At 44.8% G+C, this 16,024-nt stretch overlaps 1 protein-coding gene across 3 annotated transcripts in view; it reads right to left on the minus strand.

The window, feature by feature from the left end:
* The window catches only part of LOC144172293 (beta-1,4-N-acetylgalactosaminyltransferase bre-4-like), a 126,878-nt gene that overhangs the window by 26,863 nt on the left and 83,991 nt on the right, over positions 1-16,024 (minus strand). For 2 of the 3 annotated variants that reach the window (XM_077701044.1, XM_077701045.1), the window contains exons 3-5: positions 8,088-8,348; positions 7,855-7,993; positions 1,170-1,402 (exon numbers count right to left, since the gene is read on the minus strand). In XM_077701044.1, coding sequence (XP_077557170.1) covers positions 1,170-1,402; positions 7,855-7,993; positions 8,088-8,267 — 552 coding nt within the window. In that variant the 5' untranslated portion in view covers positions 8,268-8,348. The remainder of the gene's footprint in view (positions 1-1,169; positions 1,403-7,854; positions 7,994-8,087; positions 8,349-16,024) is intronic. The other variant, XM_077701046.1, reaches the window with a different exon arrangement.

Below are 16,024 nucleotides of genomic sequence, written 5' to 3' on the forward strand. Positions count from 1 at the left end.
GATGCGATGATAAGGTTAAGAAGTAGAAAACATTCAGATGCCTTAAAGTTCACCAAAATTGAATGACGTAACCAGCAACAACTGGGCAATAACTAAAAAATATTGCTGAAATAGTAGCGTAAAGTAAATAATTAAACCGAGCACGTCGAACAATCGAATGATAGCTCTAAGATAGTGATATGGCGGATTTCTATTCATTTTGAGTTCGCGCTCTGTGTTTATAAGCTAAGAGTGCTATAATGTAACTTGTTAGTTGTCGACCAAATGTTGCCGCGGATTTCCCTCCACAACCGGGTGCAAGGGGATGCACAACCTTCCGCAAGGGTGCCCACAGCAGCGATCAAGCGCCCGAATATACAATGATTTAGTGAACAGAATAATTCAGTCCTTTGGTAAAAAGTCGTATCATAGACGCTGCACATGCTCCTAGGCCACACAACGCCACACTGAAATAGCAGTTATTAATTGCTGCCGCCAGCTGCGAGAAACATTCTCGCAACGCCAGGGAGGTGCTGAAAAAAAAAATCACTTCGATGTGCGTGCACAAACGATTTCGAACCTGGTGCCGTCTCTCGGTTCGCGAAGCCGTGTTGTCCCCAAGAAGCACTTCTTGACACAGCAAATATACAAAATCTACTGAACTACTCTAGAGGTAACCCTCCTTGGATTGCAAAATTGGGGAATCGGTGATCTTGGATCTGACCCGGTCGCGTGTTATCCTGTCCTGCCATCGAGAGTTCATCACTTCACTGGGTGAAATAAAAAAAAATTTAATGAAGCAGCTGTGTGATTGCACTTCAACTACGGCATGTGACGGCATGTGCTTTTTGGAACATTTAAATTCCATGACGCTGCTTTAGCTATATAAGGGCCTAGTTTGCAGCCACAACCTTCTAAAGAGTTGCATCTTTATTTGTTCATTTCTGCAGGAGGCGATAACACAGGCTTATCACTTGAGATATTAGGTCGACGTGTGGCGCTATGTGGCTCGATAACACGTTAGTTCCTGCGTTTTGTTATGACAGAGAGTGAAAATCTGCGTTCAGAAATATCTCCAATACTGGTAGGCTGGGAGATAAATTAAAAGGCATTTAGAGAATTGCGTACACTCCGTGAAAGTTCATGCCAAACGACGGGCACTTTTCTGTGGTGCGTGAAGAATAACTTACTTGCTCAATCACGAACACGCCGTAGTCAATTTGTTGTCGAGAAAGCACTTTGTGGAGATTGTAAATAAAAATTTTCAAGTGTTCAGCTCGATCACGGTACGGAATCAGTATGGCCACCCGGTGCCTGGAAATGCACTCCTTCGGTCGGAAACGGCCACCAATTGTTACATCCGGGAACTCTTTCTCCACAGCGTCCAATGACGGTATAGTTTTGTTGGTAGGAATGTGCCCGACTGAAAATGCCACGAATTCAATGAAATTCAAAGACCTTTTTCTCTACTGAAACAGATTCAGACAAGCAGTAAAATATACGCGTGATATTACTAATACCAACCAATGAATCAATCAATCAATGGTTAGTATAGTGCACAGGTTCCGCCGTGACGTTCTGCTGCACTTTAAAAAAGAAAGACAACCGAAAAATACATTCACACGTAAGAAAAACAAAAACAAAATCCAAGCGAATTAAATAAAAAAGACAAACGAAAAACCCTAAATGCATTACAAACAGAATCATTGATTTCGGTACACTATAATCAGAACAATCACGAAAGTATAAAGACAAAATACTAATAAAAATTGGACGAAGCGAACGGGTGGATACACATAGGAAGGTCCAATAAAAGACCAAAACGCGAGCGAAACATAACGGAAATGGGGAAATAAATATAGATTTCGAAGTCGACGGCACAAAATCAGGGTGAGAAAGCAGTCAGAAGTTCGCGCACAAAACACCCAAGGGGTGTATGGAACAGGTCAATATTATGGGAGCAGAGCTTGTATGTTCCTTGAAGGCGGAAAAGGGCAGTGTCGATTGCATGTGTTACGTGCTGGGGACTTCCTGGTAAGTTTCGACTGTACTTTAAGGTTTTACAGTTGCAATGCCAAAGGGCATACTATCGCAATTAATAAAAGGGCTGAACAAGAACTAGCTCCCGTCCACAAATTAAAATAGAAAAATGCGATCACCTTTGGTTGCCCTTATGCTACTATGTTAGTAATATCTGCTGTGTTAGTGTTTTGTATTAAAAGAATATTTTAACAGCAGATCGTAATTTCTCGTGTCTGCAGTTAAAAGTACAAAGAAATTGCCGAACGCGTGCACGTAAGCGCGGGCGTCGCGGCAACCGACCGGCAGTTAACGAAACCAAGAAAATGCCTAGAGCTTGTATGGGCGTGCCTCGCGACAACAGCCGAGCATCTCCTGCGCACGTTTCTCAAGCCAAGCATACTCGCTTTGGGAGATTGGCCAATACTGGGAAAAAGGAAAAGCTCCAGCGTTCGTCGTAACTGTGGCAACACTACCTCGGAACGAGAAATACTGCAGCGCTCGCTGCAATCATGCCAGCACTTCCTCGGACGGTTTTTTTTTTAGTTTTTGTAGAAAGATTAAAACTGAAGAATAGAACAGTATGTGCTGCCTATATAACGTAAATCTCGCAAATGAGACGTTCCTTATTAAGCTTCGAAAGCTATATTATGATCACTTTCCGATTAAAAAAGCATCAACGCGAAAAAACAAACTCATTGATTAGACCCTCGCTCTTGAGTCGGATACAAACAAAAAACAAACTTCATAAATTAGTTCTAAGAACTAGAGACCCTGATGCCTTTTTTGAATATGAGAAGTTTAGAAACAAGCTAAACAGTGACATCTGATATGCCAAGAACCTTGAATATGCTAATATGTTTGAACGGCCAAATGGAAGGATGGATCTCCAATGGAAAAATATCTCAAGTGTAAAAAGCCCAACCACAAGTATGCAAATACCAGAAAAGTCTGTTTTAAATAACTGCGAAATCTCTTGTTCGCACTTTGCAAATCCGTTTAGCGATTCCTCCTCTTGTGGTAAACAATCTAATTTTACATCTGCAGATTTTCCGCAAATAACTAGCAGCAACAGTTACAGTGTATTTCTCTCCGCGGTCTGATTCGAAGAAACTATTGCCATTTTCCGTAACCTAAAACCTAGCAGTACTAGTTGTGAAGGAAATGATTTCCAGGTGTCGCCAATCCGATATGTAATTGCTGTGATTTCAATATCAGTAGCTCATATATTTAACTTGTGCCTTGCAGTTGGAGCGTTTCCGGAAGGGATGAGAATTGCGAAAATTACTCTACAGGTTCAAAAAGGTCACAGGACTGAAATGGCGAACTGCGGTCCAATCTCGCTGCTTTTGGTATTCTCCAAAGCCCTTGACAGGGCAATCCACACCCGCTTATCGAGTTTTGTTTAGCGCCATAGTATCCTCACCAGTTCGCAACGCGGTTTTCGGAAAAACATTTATACAGAAATTGCCCCTGTCCAACAAAGAATCATTTATTTCGCATAGTATTGAAGATCAAAATATAGTTATGCACCTTTTCGTAGATTTTAGGAAAGATTTTGTATTCTTGTTGCGAAACTGCAGCAACATGGAAGTAGAGGGTAAGCGCTAGAATTCGCACGTTCCTAACTCTCTTACGGCTACCAGTATGTCCGCATCCATAGTTTAACTGATTTTCCAATTAATCATTAAGATACCTTAAGGTGTGCCACAAAGTTGCATACTGGGCCCTTTCGTATTCGACTTATATATTAATAATATTGTCAAACTTAATAAAGATACTTGTTTATGTCATATATGCCGATGATTTAAGTACACTTTTTCTTGGTACAGATCCCGAATGACTATTAAGCAACGCAAAGGCGATGCTTTCATCGTTATATACCTGGACAAAAATTGCTTGATTGATTATGGGGTTTAACGCGCCTAAACTACTTAGGTGGTGAGGCGCGCCGTAGTGGAGGGTTCCTGATTAATTTTGACCACCTAGGAATCTTTACGTGCGCCGAACTGTCGAACGCATGGCCATTTTCGCTTTTCGCCCCCATCAGAAAAGCAGCAGTGTACACCGGAAATCGAACCCGCGTTCTTAGTCTCAGCAGCAGAACGCCTTAGCCACTCAGCGACCACGGCGGGTTCCCTGGGCAAAAATGAACTGTTTTGAAAGCAATGTCAGGAAAACGAAAGGTATGTTTTTCCTTCCGAAAGTCAAAACTTTAAGCATTACTAAAGCTATTTATTATGATGCCAATATTATTCAGATAGCGCCATACTTCAAAACCCTCGGTGTATGGTTTTCAGATAAAATGTTGTGGAATAACCATGTTAACTACGTCTGTCTGAAAGTTTCTCGGGTTGTTGGCTGACACAGTCGTTTTCGTTTTATTTTTCTAGCATAAAATCAAGCTTCTGTTATTCAAAGCGTTGTTCATGGCACACCTATATTACTGTCAGCTTGTGAGAAGTACAGCGACAAATTCCTGTTTAAAGAAAATTTCTCTCGTTCAAAAGGAACCCTTCGCATTGTTTTTAATCAGCCGAGAAAACATTCCGCAGGACTTCTTTCTGATGAGGCGAAAGTAACCAGCATATTCAATATGTACAACCTACGGTTGGCGATGTGCCACAATAATGAGATAATATGCAATGCACATGCCCCATCACGAATGGCAGAACTCATTGATTATGTGGAAGCTTACCCACTGCCGGCCAAAAAAAAAAAAAACAGTACGCGTCCCTTACGCCACGTACCAACTACGAAACCCAAATGCTACGCTACGGCATCGTCTTCCACCCTTCTGAACGGTTTGTCAGGTGCTGGTCTAAACATATCGTTATGCACCGAGCGTGAATTTGGTTCATTCCTCGTTTCAGAATTTCCCCATTTGTAAACTGTCTTTTTTTTATGTAAGAACAGCTGTCCGTTCGCTGTTAATAAAATTTGGAACTGGGTAATGCTGCGGGGTTCCAATGCCTATTTTGTTGGCTTATTTATTATTTTTTACCGCGCCTCTCAAACATATTGCCGCGAACCATCTATTGGGTTTGTTTAAATTTTTTTTTTGCTTTTGCCGCCCGGCTGCGCTGGTCTCTGTTATCTGTGTGGCAAGGGAAGCGCGTGTTCCATTCTTTCTTTCTATGCCGCATGTGTTATCCCTTCTGATAGGGAGAGCGTTCCGAACTATTGTGAACAGCCTAGAATATTCTTCTTTGTTCTGGATGTAAATCGATGGTTCGAGAAACAGTCGCGCCTAAAGATAAAAAGATTGCAGAGCAGACGCCGCGGCATTTCATTCCCCTCTCCGACGCTCGCCGACGCCCGTCAAATTGTTGACTGCTGCTTCGCCGCCTGAGTACTTTTTGAGTGGTTAGGGGAGCGCAAGTTCGCTCCAATAAACTCGTTTTCTTTGAAGACAACTGCGTCGTCTTTGACTTCGTGACAATATATTATATCATATTCTATTCAATTTTTCGCATCCTTATCCTACTTCTGAAAATTTTGCTGGCTAAGAATCTTCATGCCAATTATGTGTAATTGTTGTCTCCTTGCATTTCTGTATCTACGGCCATTTAGTGTTTAGCTTCCGCAGTCCCATTATGTCGGGCCCGGAGGCTAGTCAAGCTCTAGTGAGTTTTTCTTCCGGTGCCCGCTGCTTGTATGTGTGGAAGTAAACTGAAAAAATAAAACAGCCGCGCTGTCTCCTTGTGCCGAGGCGTGAAGCAGAAGTCTGGGTCTACCACTCTAGTGTCATCGCTGTGGTGAAACTAGTACAAGCAACGGTTAAAGTTATGTTGGACACCGTGGCTGCTCTCGAGAAAAGCGTGCAAATAATCTTTTACACATAAGACAAGGTTCTTGTTGACATGAATTGGCATAAAAAACATGTGATAACACCTGAAAACGAGTCCAACAAATTATAGCCGGCAGCTCAAGCGAGAAAATTGGTGACCTGAAGGGGCCGGTCACGCAGACAAAACAGGAGGTTTGGTTCATTCGAAAGAATGCCTCGTTAGAATCATACTGACGCCACTCTTAACGCAAACGTCGCTCAGCTAAGCTATCTAGTTAGACGAAATGGAATAGCCATGCGACCCACTGCCTCATTTCCAGGAACAGAGCCTATTACGTCATAATCCCAGCTGTGAGATTAGCTGAGGCCGGCAACAGCAAGCGAAAATTAGGAAGGGTTTATAAGCTTGGCGAACGAGCTATTTGAGCTTAAAATTGTAAGAATTGTGGACAATTAGGAAGGGTTTATAAGCTTGGCGAACGAGGTATGGTAAGAATATAGGGGTGAAGAATTAAAGTTACGAACGATTACGTAAACACCAAAACAGTTAGTGCGGCACATTGAAAGCTGACACTGCTTAACACAGCTGTCGGACGCGTTGGACTTGTCTGACACAACAGTGACCAACGGCCATAAGCGGCACGGTCACTTACTTGACCATGTTTGTCGCCTGATAGCTTGCGTTTTAGGAAATGATTGGTATGAGCTCTAATAAAAATATGGCAGGTATAGAAGTCCGGCCAGAAGTAAAGTACAAACACTCGCACTGATGATGATGACGATTGTTCATAGTGGTATCCCTTTTGTAGCGGGGTGATTATGTGTCATCTTACCAAAAAAACTACCACACCTGTGGTTTACACTCTTCGATTAATACTAGCGCTGCTCTTAGGGCAGGCGCAAAAACGTATTAGACAGAAAATACTTATTTTTTCTGTTACAAGTAGTAGCTCTCCAAGGTAATATTCCCCTCTCTGTTTTTCGTCCACCAGCGTTCTAATCTTCTCTTCTTCGCCTCGATAGCCTTGAAGTTAACTCCCTCTGTGTTGCTTTTAAATCCTAGGGCTTCTGGAAGCCGAATATTGCTAAGGCCCCTATTTTAGGGGCCTTAAATAATGCAGCATTGCCGCGCCATCTACGAAAGTGGGGCATGAACAAGATAACCATGCGGCGCCTGTGACATGGTAGAAGATCTGGTCAGCAGGCTATCTTCAGTTCCAAGGCCTTGCTCTGGATACGTCATTGTCGACGTCACAGAAACCTACGATTTAGCGGGGGAATTGAAAATTTGGCTTAAAATGATCCATTTTTCAGTGAATAAACCATAGTTCGCGGCCGAAAATTCACTGAGGGCACTATAAAACATAAATATTTCGAATAAAACAAACTTGCATTTTGTCTGCATAGCGCCTTTACGGCCAATAGTGGCCGTCGTATAAATGGTAAAAGCCCAGGGGCCTGATAGGAATACCTAATTACTTACACAAAACACACTGCACCTCTATAAAACAGTTTACACCGAACCCTTTTAAACTCACATTCAGTATTACGCGTAAAGAAATTGGCCCAAAAGAGGTTTCGCGGTCTTATATGACAATATGACGGCCATGGAGCCCTGTATTACAACATATGTGTAAGCGGCAAAAATATGACCCATCAAACATTACAGACTGACAGGCGGGATTCTCCGTTGACTACCCATAGACACATTTAGTAACGCATTTAGCAACAAAAAAGAGCACGTGGAACTACACACATAATAAAAATAGGACACCGCTTAAAAAATGTGCCTCTCCAGGAGAATAACGCCCTTGTCTGCATGAGAACAGACCACCCTTCCAGCTGCGGCGCATGCCCAACAGTACGGACTGCGACGGCCATTGCTAACAGTTGAAATTTTCTGTTTAACAAACAAAAAGTAGCTCTGCAGAGCTGCTCTGCGCAGTTACGAACTGGTAGGCACAACACTTGAAGTACTAAATAGGGATTGATGCAATAAAAATGAGATAAAGGTGAAAAGGCTTTTCGTTGTTTCTGACTGTCCGCTAAAAAAATGAAATTCTTACCTAAATTTGGCGGTATGGGCGGACATTGGTTGGATACGGTTAGGACACCTCCCTTTCCATATGTGTCATTAACACCTCCTGTGGTATTCGTACTTTTATATTTCGGGGCGACTGCCGTAAGTAGCCGCGTAGCGACCCCCTATGGAAACGCAGTTTGCAACGCCTTAATTACCGCAAACTCCCAGCGTAAGTATGAAACATCACACTCAAAGAAAGACGAGACCCATACGTACTTTAAATGTTTCTGATGTAAGGTAGCTCAAGTCGAAGTACCACATTGCAAGAACAAAGGCCATTAACACGCACACAGTCCATTTTAAGACTATGAGTTTAGGCAGCAAGCGGTTTGGCCTGTCAGTATGGCTACCAGCCTTCATCTGCGCACCGCACTTTGTCGTCGTTAGTGAGATCATGGCGTAATTCAGTAAAGATTACACTTCGGCAGCAGACAGATGTTGCTGTTATTTTAGAAGCCAGTGTGCTCCCATACGGTCCTGCAAAATAATTTTGAGATTGACGTTGTTAATAAAAACCATACGCGAATGCACAGGCATGCGCACGAAACGAAACATAACGCATAGTACTTTCGGGTGAATCGAAGAAGAAGCAAACTAGTCCAATTTGGTTTCGAATTACTAACTATGCGCTAGCGCTCCGACGAACACGCCGTGAGTTGTTGTGGATGAATTTAAACAACAAGTGCAAAACATGGGGACCTTGGTTCAGCCTTCAGTCTGAAAGAGTTGCCCACACTCTTCAGTAAAAAACGAAAGGGAAGCAGTAGTGCGGGAGGGGCGCTCTAATAAAGGGCAACGCAGCGCGTGCCCGGGAAGGGACATGCATGCGCTAAATGAGGGTTGGCCGCTGCCGCTCCTGCAATACGAGCCGTCTTCAGATGGGATGGTACAGGAGAGTGAAAACAGGAGGCTCCTGGTGACGCCTACTGACAGGAGCGACCCTCGGATGCTCCTGTCAATGGCTAGCGAGCGGAACGAGCTTCGTAGTGTGCTGTCCAAAGGGTCGGTCATATTGTGGTTGGCTGGACCTCAAAGTTCGACAGGTAGTTCCAGAGCAGATCAGAAGAAGGATCAACTCCGATTTGGCCTGCAGATCCTTAAGGATTTAAAAGCATACCCCATGATTTTTGTTTGATACTAGTGTTGAGCTCTGTATTCTTAAACATGACCGTCTTCCTTGGGGTACGACGTTAAACCACAAATTTTGTGTATGTCTGTCTGTCTCTCACTGGAACCAGCCAGTAATGTTACTGGTGAGCCTGGTAAGTATAGTGGGTTACGTGAATGCTGGGAATGGCTGAGCAAATGATTTGTGAGTGCAAATGAGTGCACAGGGGGAGTGTGCATTAAGAAGAACACAAGAGGGAGGGGTAAAGAGAGTGAGTGGGGTGCAATGGGAAGGAGATGAGCAGCGAATCCGCTATAGATGGGTAACGTGGACGCTGAAGGGACAGATTGGACTGGTGGGGGACTATGAAGGGAGAGCGAGAACAAAGGAATAGCAGAACTGGTGACAGTGCAGAGACAAGAGGCGTGAGAGGGAAAGGGGAATTCGCAGGCGTTCGACGTAATATACTAATATTATAAAGGTGTTCACAGCAATATATTTATATATAATAGTGAAGGGGGATTTGAATGGTTTGGTGTATATCAGAGCGGCTGAAGGAATGAGCACATATTAACCCGAGAATGCTCACTTGAGTGTTTCTATAAGAACTTCTACGGTTCGTCTTCTTTGTTGATGGTATACCTCTGTTAAAGCTTAATGCCCACGTTTTTATAGACATGCCGTGTAGCGTTGCTGTGATATGCCTCCTGCGATTTGAATGCGTCAGCATTCTTGGCCCAGAGCTCTACAGCCACAACGGTGTAACGCGCTGCATATATGTATGAAAATGCATAATTGCTGGATGCCACATTTAATTGTATGATCATGTATATGTAGCTAATTGGTCGAAATAAGTTTAGGAACAAAAGAAAAAGAAGAAATAATAATTAAGTGATAAAATTATTCGTATATATGTCGTACACCACCTCCGAACGAGGAAGGCCGAAATAAAAAGCACAAAACCAAAACACGAATAAAAAATTGCGAAAAAGAACTTTTCGGATAAATCCAAATGAACGAACTGCCTCTGCACGAAAATGTATAATCGGCGACTTGATCTTATTTCCCAGTTTCCGTTCACCTGCTACGTCAACATACCCACCCTAAGTTTTCATCAACCGCCGATGGCCCATGAGAAGTTGCACATACCTGCGGAGGTGCATTAGGCAACGTCCAGCGCCAACATAGCAGAACGGGCGATGCCCTAGAGGGTGATAACTGGGCGCGCGCATAGCAAGCGCCGCGTTAGATAGATCAGCTTTTCATCCTCCTGCCAAGAGTCGCCAGCTAGTCAGGCCAGTCTGCGACGGAGGGCGTGACGTACTTCGGGGTCGAAACCTTCTACATCATGGGCGGCCGTAATATTGGTAGTAGTGGGGGTCCTCAATTCGCAGTATCGAACTCACCGCGGAATCCTCCACGGGCAAACAGCGTTCGTTTTTCACGAATATTCCTACAGTTTGCAATGCCTTCGGACTATCCCCGGTGAATTCGAGCCGGTAAATGTAAGAGGCTCAGTACAACGTGGCCTTCCCCGGAAGTACACCCAAGGGCAGGTGACAAAGCAGAAGGATACAGCAAAGCATCGTTGGTAAGCTAAAGCATGTTGCCCACACTACACGCGTTCCAGTACGCGTTCTTTAACGAATAGCAGTCTACACGAACAGATCAGTGCAGAACTTACCGTGTGGCTTAACGTACTTAACACACCCCATAGCTATCTATGGTCGCTACAGTTGTGCCTAACACACATCCGTAAACCTCGCTCAGCTCGTTGCAACGCGAAGGCTACACACTCAACCTCTATACGTAGGGTGATGAAGACATCGTCACTGCGAAAGGGCACCTGGGCTCATTGACCCCCCCCCCCCCCCCGCCATGGACGTTACCGAAAGCAAACAAATGCACTATGATGCTCATAAGATGGTCCACTTAACAGCCAACATGCTACCGTCTAACCTCTCAAAAGTAACAAAAACCAGATCAATCACTAAACACCAAAACGTACCACGCAGACAAATCGAAACATCCTCGCAGCGCATGACTCCGAAGGCCATTCCGCAGCATTCAATCTGAAATTAGTGGTTTCACATCCACAACTCACAAAAAAATCCTGAGGGGCTCTCGACGTCTTTGTAACGAACAATAGAATGCACAGACGTTGCTCCTCTAACAGTTTGCGCATGCGCTGCCTGATAGTGCATCTGTAGTGGTGTTTGTAAAGGTCAGGAATCTGAAGGAAATGCGAAGAATATAGCTGCGGTTGGCATTTAACTATGAGTCCGAGGTATTGTAGAACTTCACCATAGATCAGTGTTGACGACCTTTTTTACTGAATAGGGCTGTCTACATCTAAAGATGTATGATGGCTAATGGCATAATCGATATGCAGAGGAAGCTGTCGTGCGCGCGTGAATAGGGTCCCAGAACGCTGTAGCCCACGTTATATTCCTTGACTTGATGGGCCGTAGCCTTCCACATTAGTGCGCGCAACTAAATACATGTTTCCGTTCATTTTCTATATTCCACATGCCCCCCATCGCCAAAGCTGTTATTCACAAAATTTTCTCAGTGAGTTCGTTTCCTCGTGTAACGTAGCCGCGAATAAAAAGATGGCCCTCAGAAGCATAGCTTAGAAGACCTGTATTTGCAGTTGCTTAAGTGGGGCTTTGAACATGGCTTGTGTACTGCTACCGTCGCAATGTGAGCTTCACGTACTTGCCAGGACCGGAGTCCATGCTTTGACAATGGCTCTTCAAATGAATCAGCTCGGTGTCAGTTTGAATGCCACAGAGCGCAAGCGCAGAAGCACGAAGCATCAGTTCCAGACAAACTCTCCAAATCCTATTTAGTGCCTACCTAAACGTCCAACGACGTCCATCCGCGTGAGCAAAAAACAATACGGCTGGGGGGAAGGCAATTTAAGGCCACTGGTTAGGTTAGCCAGAGGTAACCCACACGCCACGTGGTAATGGAGTGAGCTCGCCAGTGTATTTGGACGGCATGCATTGGCACAAGCAGAAGGCGACAAATTCGAATAGGTACGATTAGCACGTAGAAGTGCTAGTTCACAATTAGTCGTAGCAATTAGTTACAGAGAACCTTATGCGACGAGTTCCCGTCACCGCGGTTTGTTGGAATCGGCAGGAGCAAAAGATAGTTGCTGTCGCCGGTTAGCTGGTCGCGGCGCGTCGTTCAGCAGAATACCCCGCGCACTGCGATCCCTCAGGAATAAAAAAGGCGGCTTTTCCGGTCGGTCTTCTGTGAATTGATCGAAGAAAGATAGCTATACGTTGGGCGCACCGCCACCGGCCTGAGGGTGAGGTTGCGGGGTTTTATAAAGACGGACTAGGGAGAAAAGACGCGCCCTTGTCTGAGAACTTGAGCTTCACAGATCCTGAAGAAGCGGGGGTTCTCGTCTGAACCAGTCAATTTGGGGGGGGGGGGGGTAGCTAGAGGTACACTAATGATTCGCGTCAAAAGGAAAGAATGCGGTTGCGTTCCGAGCCACTAGACGGATTCCAAGGTGCAAACAGAGTGCCGGTCTCTACAGCTCGGGTTGTTTATTAGCACTGAGAGCGTAAGGCAGTTGAGCTTGATTTGAGTTCGAGGAGCTGAAGTGACCTGTATACACTTGGAGCTATAGTTGCCCGTATGAAGTTTGCCTTTAATTATTTGCGTTCCCGATAATGTAACGCAAGCAGTTGGAGAGTTGCAGTACAATGCAACGTAAATAGTTGCAACATTGGGAATATTCTCGAATACCTTCAGTCAGAATACCTTCAACTATACAATTTACCTTCAACTTAATTTAAACTTATAATACTTACTAAAATACAACGTACAATACAACTTACGAAACTACTTAACTATAGAACTTACTTATTATACCTTACTATAACTTCATTACCGACTAACTTACTTGCTTACTTACTAAACAAACTTTCTATAAAACTTACAACTTATACAACTTATTAAAAATTTACTTTAAAGAATACCTTGAACTGTACAATACAACCGTCCGAATATCTTAAACTGTACAATTTTAGCAAAAACCCCAAACTGGCCTTCTGGACTCTCTTGGCTTCTCAAAACAAGTAGAGTTCTGCGTCATTTCCTTAGACGCACAGTGAGACACGTTGAAACCCAGGACAACATTTTAAGCTTAAGAACGCAACAAGACGGATAAAGCTGGCTATAGTTGTGTTCGTCTTGTATTCAGAGGGAGTTTAAGCCACGTGCGTAAGACTTAATTTTATCAAGGAGCTTTTTGAGACTGCAGGTCTGACTGAGACCTAACATCTGGTGGATTGATGAGTATTTTCTTATGGTCACGAAGAAGTACGTCATTTTTCGTGAAATAGTACTTAAGAATATATCTCTGGTGACGTTGTAGAAAGTGCACGAATTTCAGTAGCCTCGTCATTGCAGAAGGGCAACCGCAGGTGGGTGCACTTGTGGTGTTCGGGAGGCCACCGTTGCCATGAACAAGTTCTTCAATTGATTGATTGATTCTAAGGTTTAACGCGCCGACCCAACGCAGATGGTGAGGCGCGCCGTAGTGGAGGGCCCCGGATTCTGTTTGACAACCTGGGTATGTTTAACGTGCGCCGAAATCTCGTACACACACCCGTTTTTGCTTTTCAGACACGTTCTTCGAACTTTTACCAAAAGGGGAGCCTGATGCAAGGGCTACAACCGAACTTTATGAGGCCGACATTAGAAAGCCGGATGCCTTACGCTGAGAGTGTCGATGATGTTGAGTACGGCTTTACCGTAGCTTGAAGCTACGGTTATGCCGTAGGTTCATAATTCCTCCCTTTCCCTAAACTTATCACGAATGACTTGATCAACATGCAGCTGCAGCTGAGCTGGAGCGCCATTGGACAGTACTTTGGACACTGAGCCCAGACACCGAGAACTTTAGACACTGAGTTTCTCCTCACTTCCTTCATCCTCAAAGGTCAACTTCTCTAGGTGACCGGTAAAAAGCGCAAAGCCTCATGGGTACATTGTCTGCTCCCGCGTAGCCCCGCCACTTCCGGTTCGAGAGCTCTGCTGGCCTCCCATACGCCGCCGGCTTTCACGCGCGTGTGTTCGTGTTGTCGGTGTTGTTTATCTGTTTCCACCGAAAAAAAAACGCTCATGCACCGCCCATTCAATGAATGACAACTATTAATCCTGCTAGGGCCTTCTCTGAAAGGTAGGCACTCTGTGACCAATAAACAATGCGCACACACGCGCGTGAAAGCCGCCGGCGGCGTACGGGAAGCCAGGCGAGATTTCGAACCGGAAGTGGCGGTAGCAGACGACGTACCCATGAGCCTTTGCGCTTTTTACCGGTCACATATAGCTGACTGAAAGCGGAAATAGTGAATGGGCTGTGGCCTCCTCCTCAGAAACCGCTGCTAGCGACATACACTGCAGCCTCCAGGAGCAATTACAACGTCCTAATTATAGAAGCAATTAGGAGACTGGACAAGCACGTTTCCGCGAATGGCGTTACAAGAAAACGTTGGCAGTCTTAGTAACCTAGGGGGGGGAAGCAACATTTGGCTGCTGCGATATTTCGTTCCCTTGTGAGCACAAGCCCGCACTTCCGGTGGGCACGCATTGCCACTTACTTCTTCCATTAGAACACTCCTATTTCGTTAGCAAACAGCTTAAGATCCCTACTGTTCTGCCCAGCCGCATACGGGCTGGAAAATCGTGGGGTTTCGAACCAACATCCGCGATTCGATCCACCACAATTCTGCAATTTTTTTTCAGGACCCATGATTTTCTTATTGTATAGTGCTCTCTTAGCTTGATTCTCAGCATTCTTTTTGTAAATAAGTGTCGTCTGGTACCTTTTAGGCAGATGTAGAGATGGGTGCGCCTTATCAACGCCGCTTTTCCGGTGGAGGCGAAAAGCGAAAACGCCCGTGCGTTAGAGATGCCGGCGCACGTTAAAGATCCCCAGGTGGTGAAAATTAATCCGGAGAACTCCACCTCATCGCCTGTGTAGCGTCGGCCATGTGTAGCGTTGGCCACCCCAAAATCACTCAATCAAGCCTTATCAGCACGTTTATTTAACGTTCTGCATCGCACCGTAGGGACTGGGCTTGTACCCTTATAGAAGCGGACTATCGCTTCGTTGTAAATGTCATCTAATGACGATAGTCTTTCTGCCGCTCCTGCCAGGTAAATGACTCCATTCTCTCCCCCGCCCACACCTTACGCTCTTCTCCTTTCGTCTCGCTCTCCACCCCTATAAACACTGTGGAGATTGGCTAAAGTATATTCCATATTCCCGTGTTGCACTTCTCACACACCATCTACTAGAACCTGTTGGACTTGGAATGCCACCACATAAGCTAGGGTAACGCGCGAGCTCTTTATACATTATTGGGTGGAAATATTGTTTTCACTGCTTCTTTTTTATTTTTTATCACGAATACCAAGCGCACATCTATTTTAAATAAAGCGAACACTGGCAAGTACAAGTTACCTATTGATGCATCGCTTCAAACATGCGTCATGTTTCCCTGTTGCCCTGCAACGTTGACTACTATGAAGTGTGGTGTTGTTTGGAAAGGTTTTTTCCTATATAAAATTCTGATTTCAGAATGATTTTTTCTTTTGGTCGGGCAGCTGAATCGAGGCGCATACAGGCAGACAGACATAGGAAAAATCCAAACAATTTTGGGTTTTAAGCAGCCCGAGGAAGCCTGCCGTCTTTGAGAAGCGCAGAGCGAAAAAAAATGATGGTAATAATGGCTGCGCACAGTCGTACAACCGGACACGTGCCATTCCAGCCGATGTGAAGAACGTCACGCCACTGTTCGCTCCATCTCGTCACTTTACATACAGTAAGCACGCTACCTTCCACCCGATACTTGTTCTGTGAATTTAATTGCTTCGGTGTACTCCCCGATGTACTCTCAATTATCTGCATCGACAGAAGCTGTGAAAAGTAGTCGCCCACGGCAATGCAACGCGGATAGTGGCAGGAGCGGTAGAAAGTGGTGAAAAATACCAAAACAGCGCCCACCAAGCGTATGCC

Source organism: Haemaphysalis longicornis, unplaced genomic scaffold (assembly GCF_048455015.1).
Source record: "Haemaphysalis longicornis isolate Haplotype H1 unplaced genomic scaffold, Haemaphysalis longicornis Haplotype H1 scaffold_20, whole genome shotgun sequence".
NCBI classification, from domain to species: Eukaryota; Metazoa; Arthropoda; class Arachnida; order Ixodida; family Ixodidae; genus Haemaphysalis; species Haemaphysalis longicornis.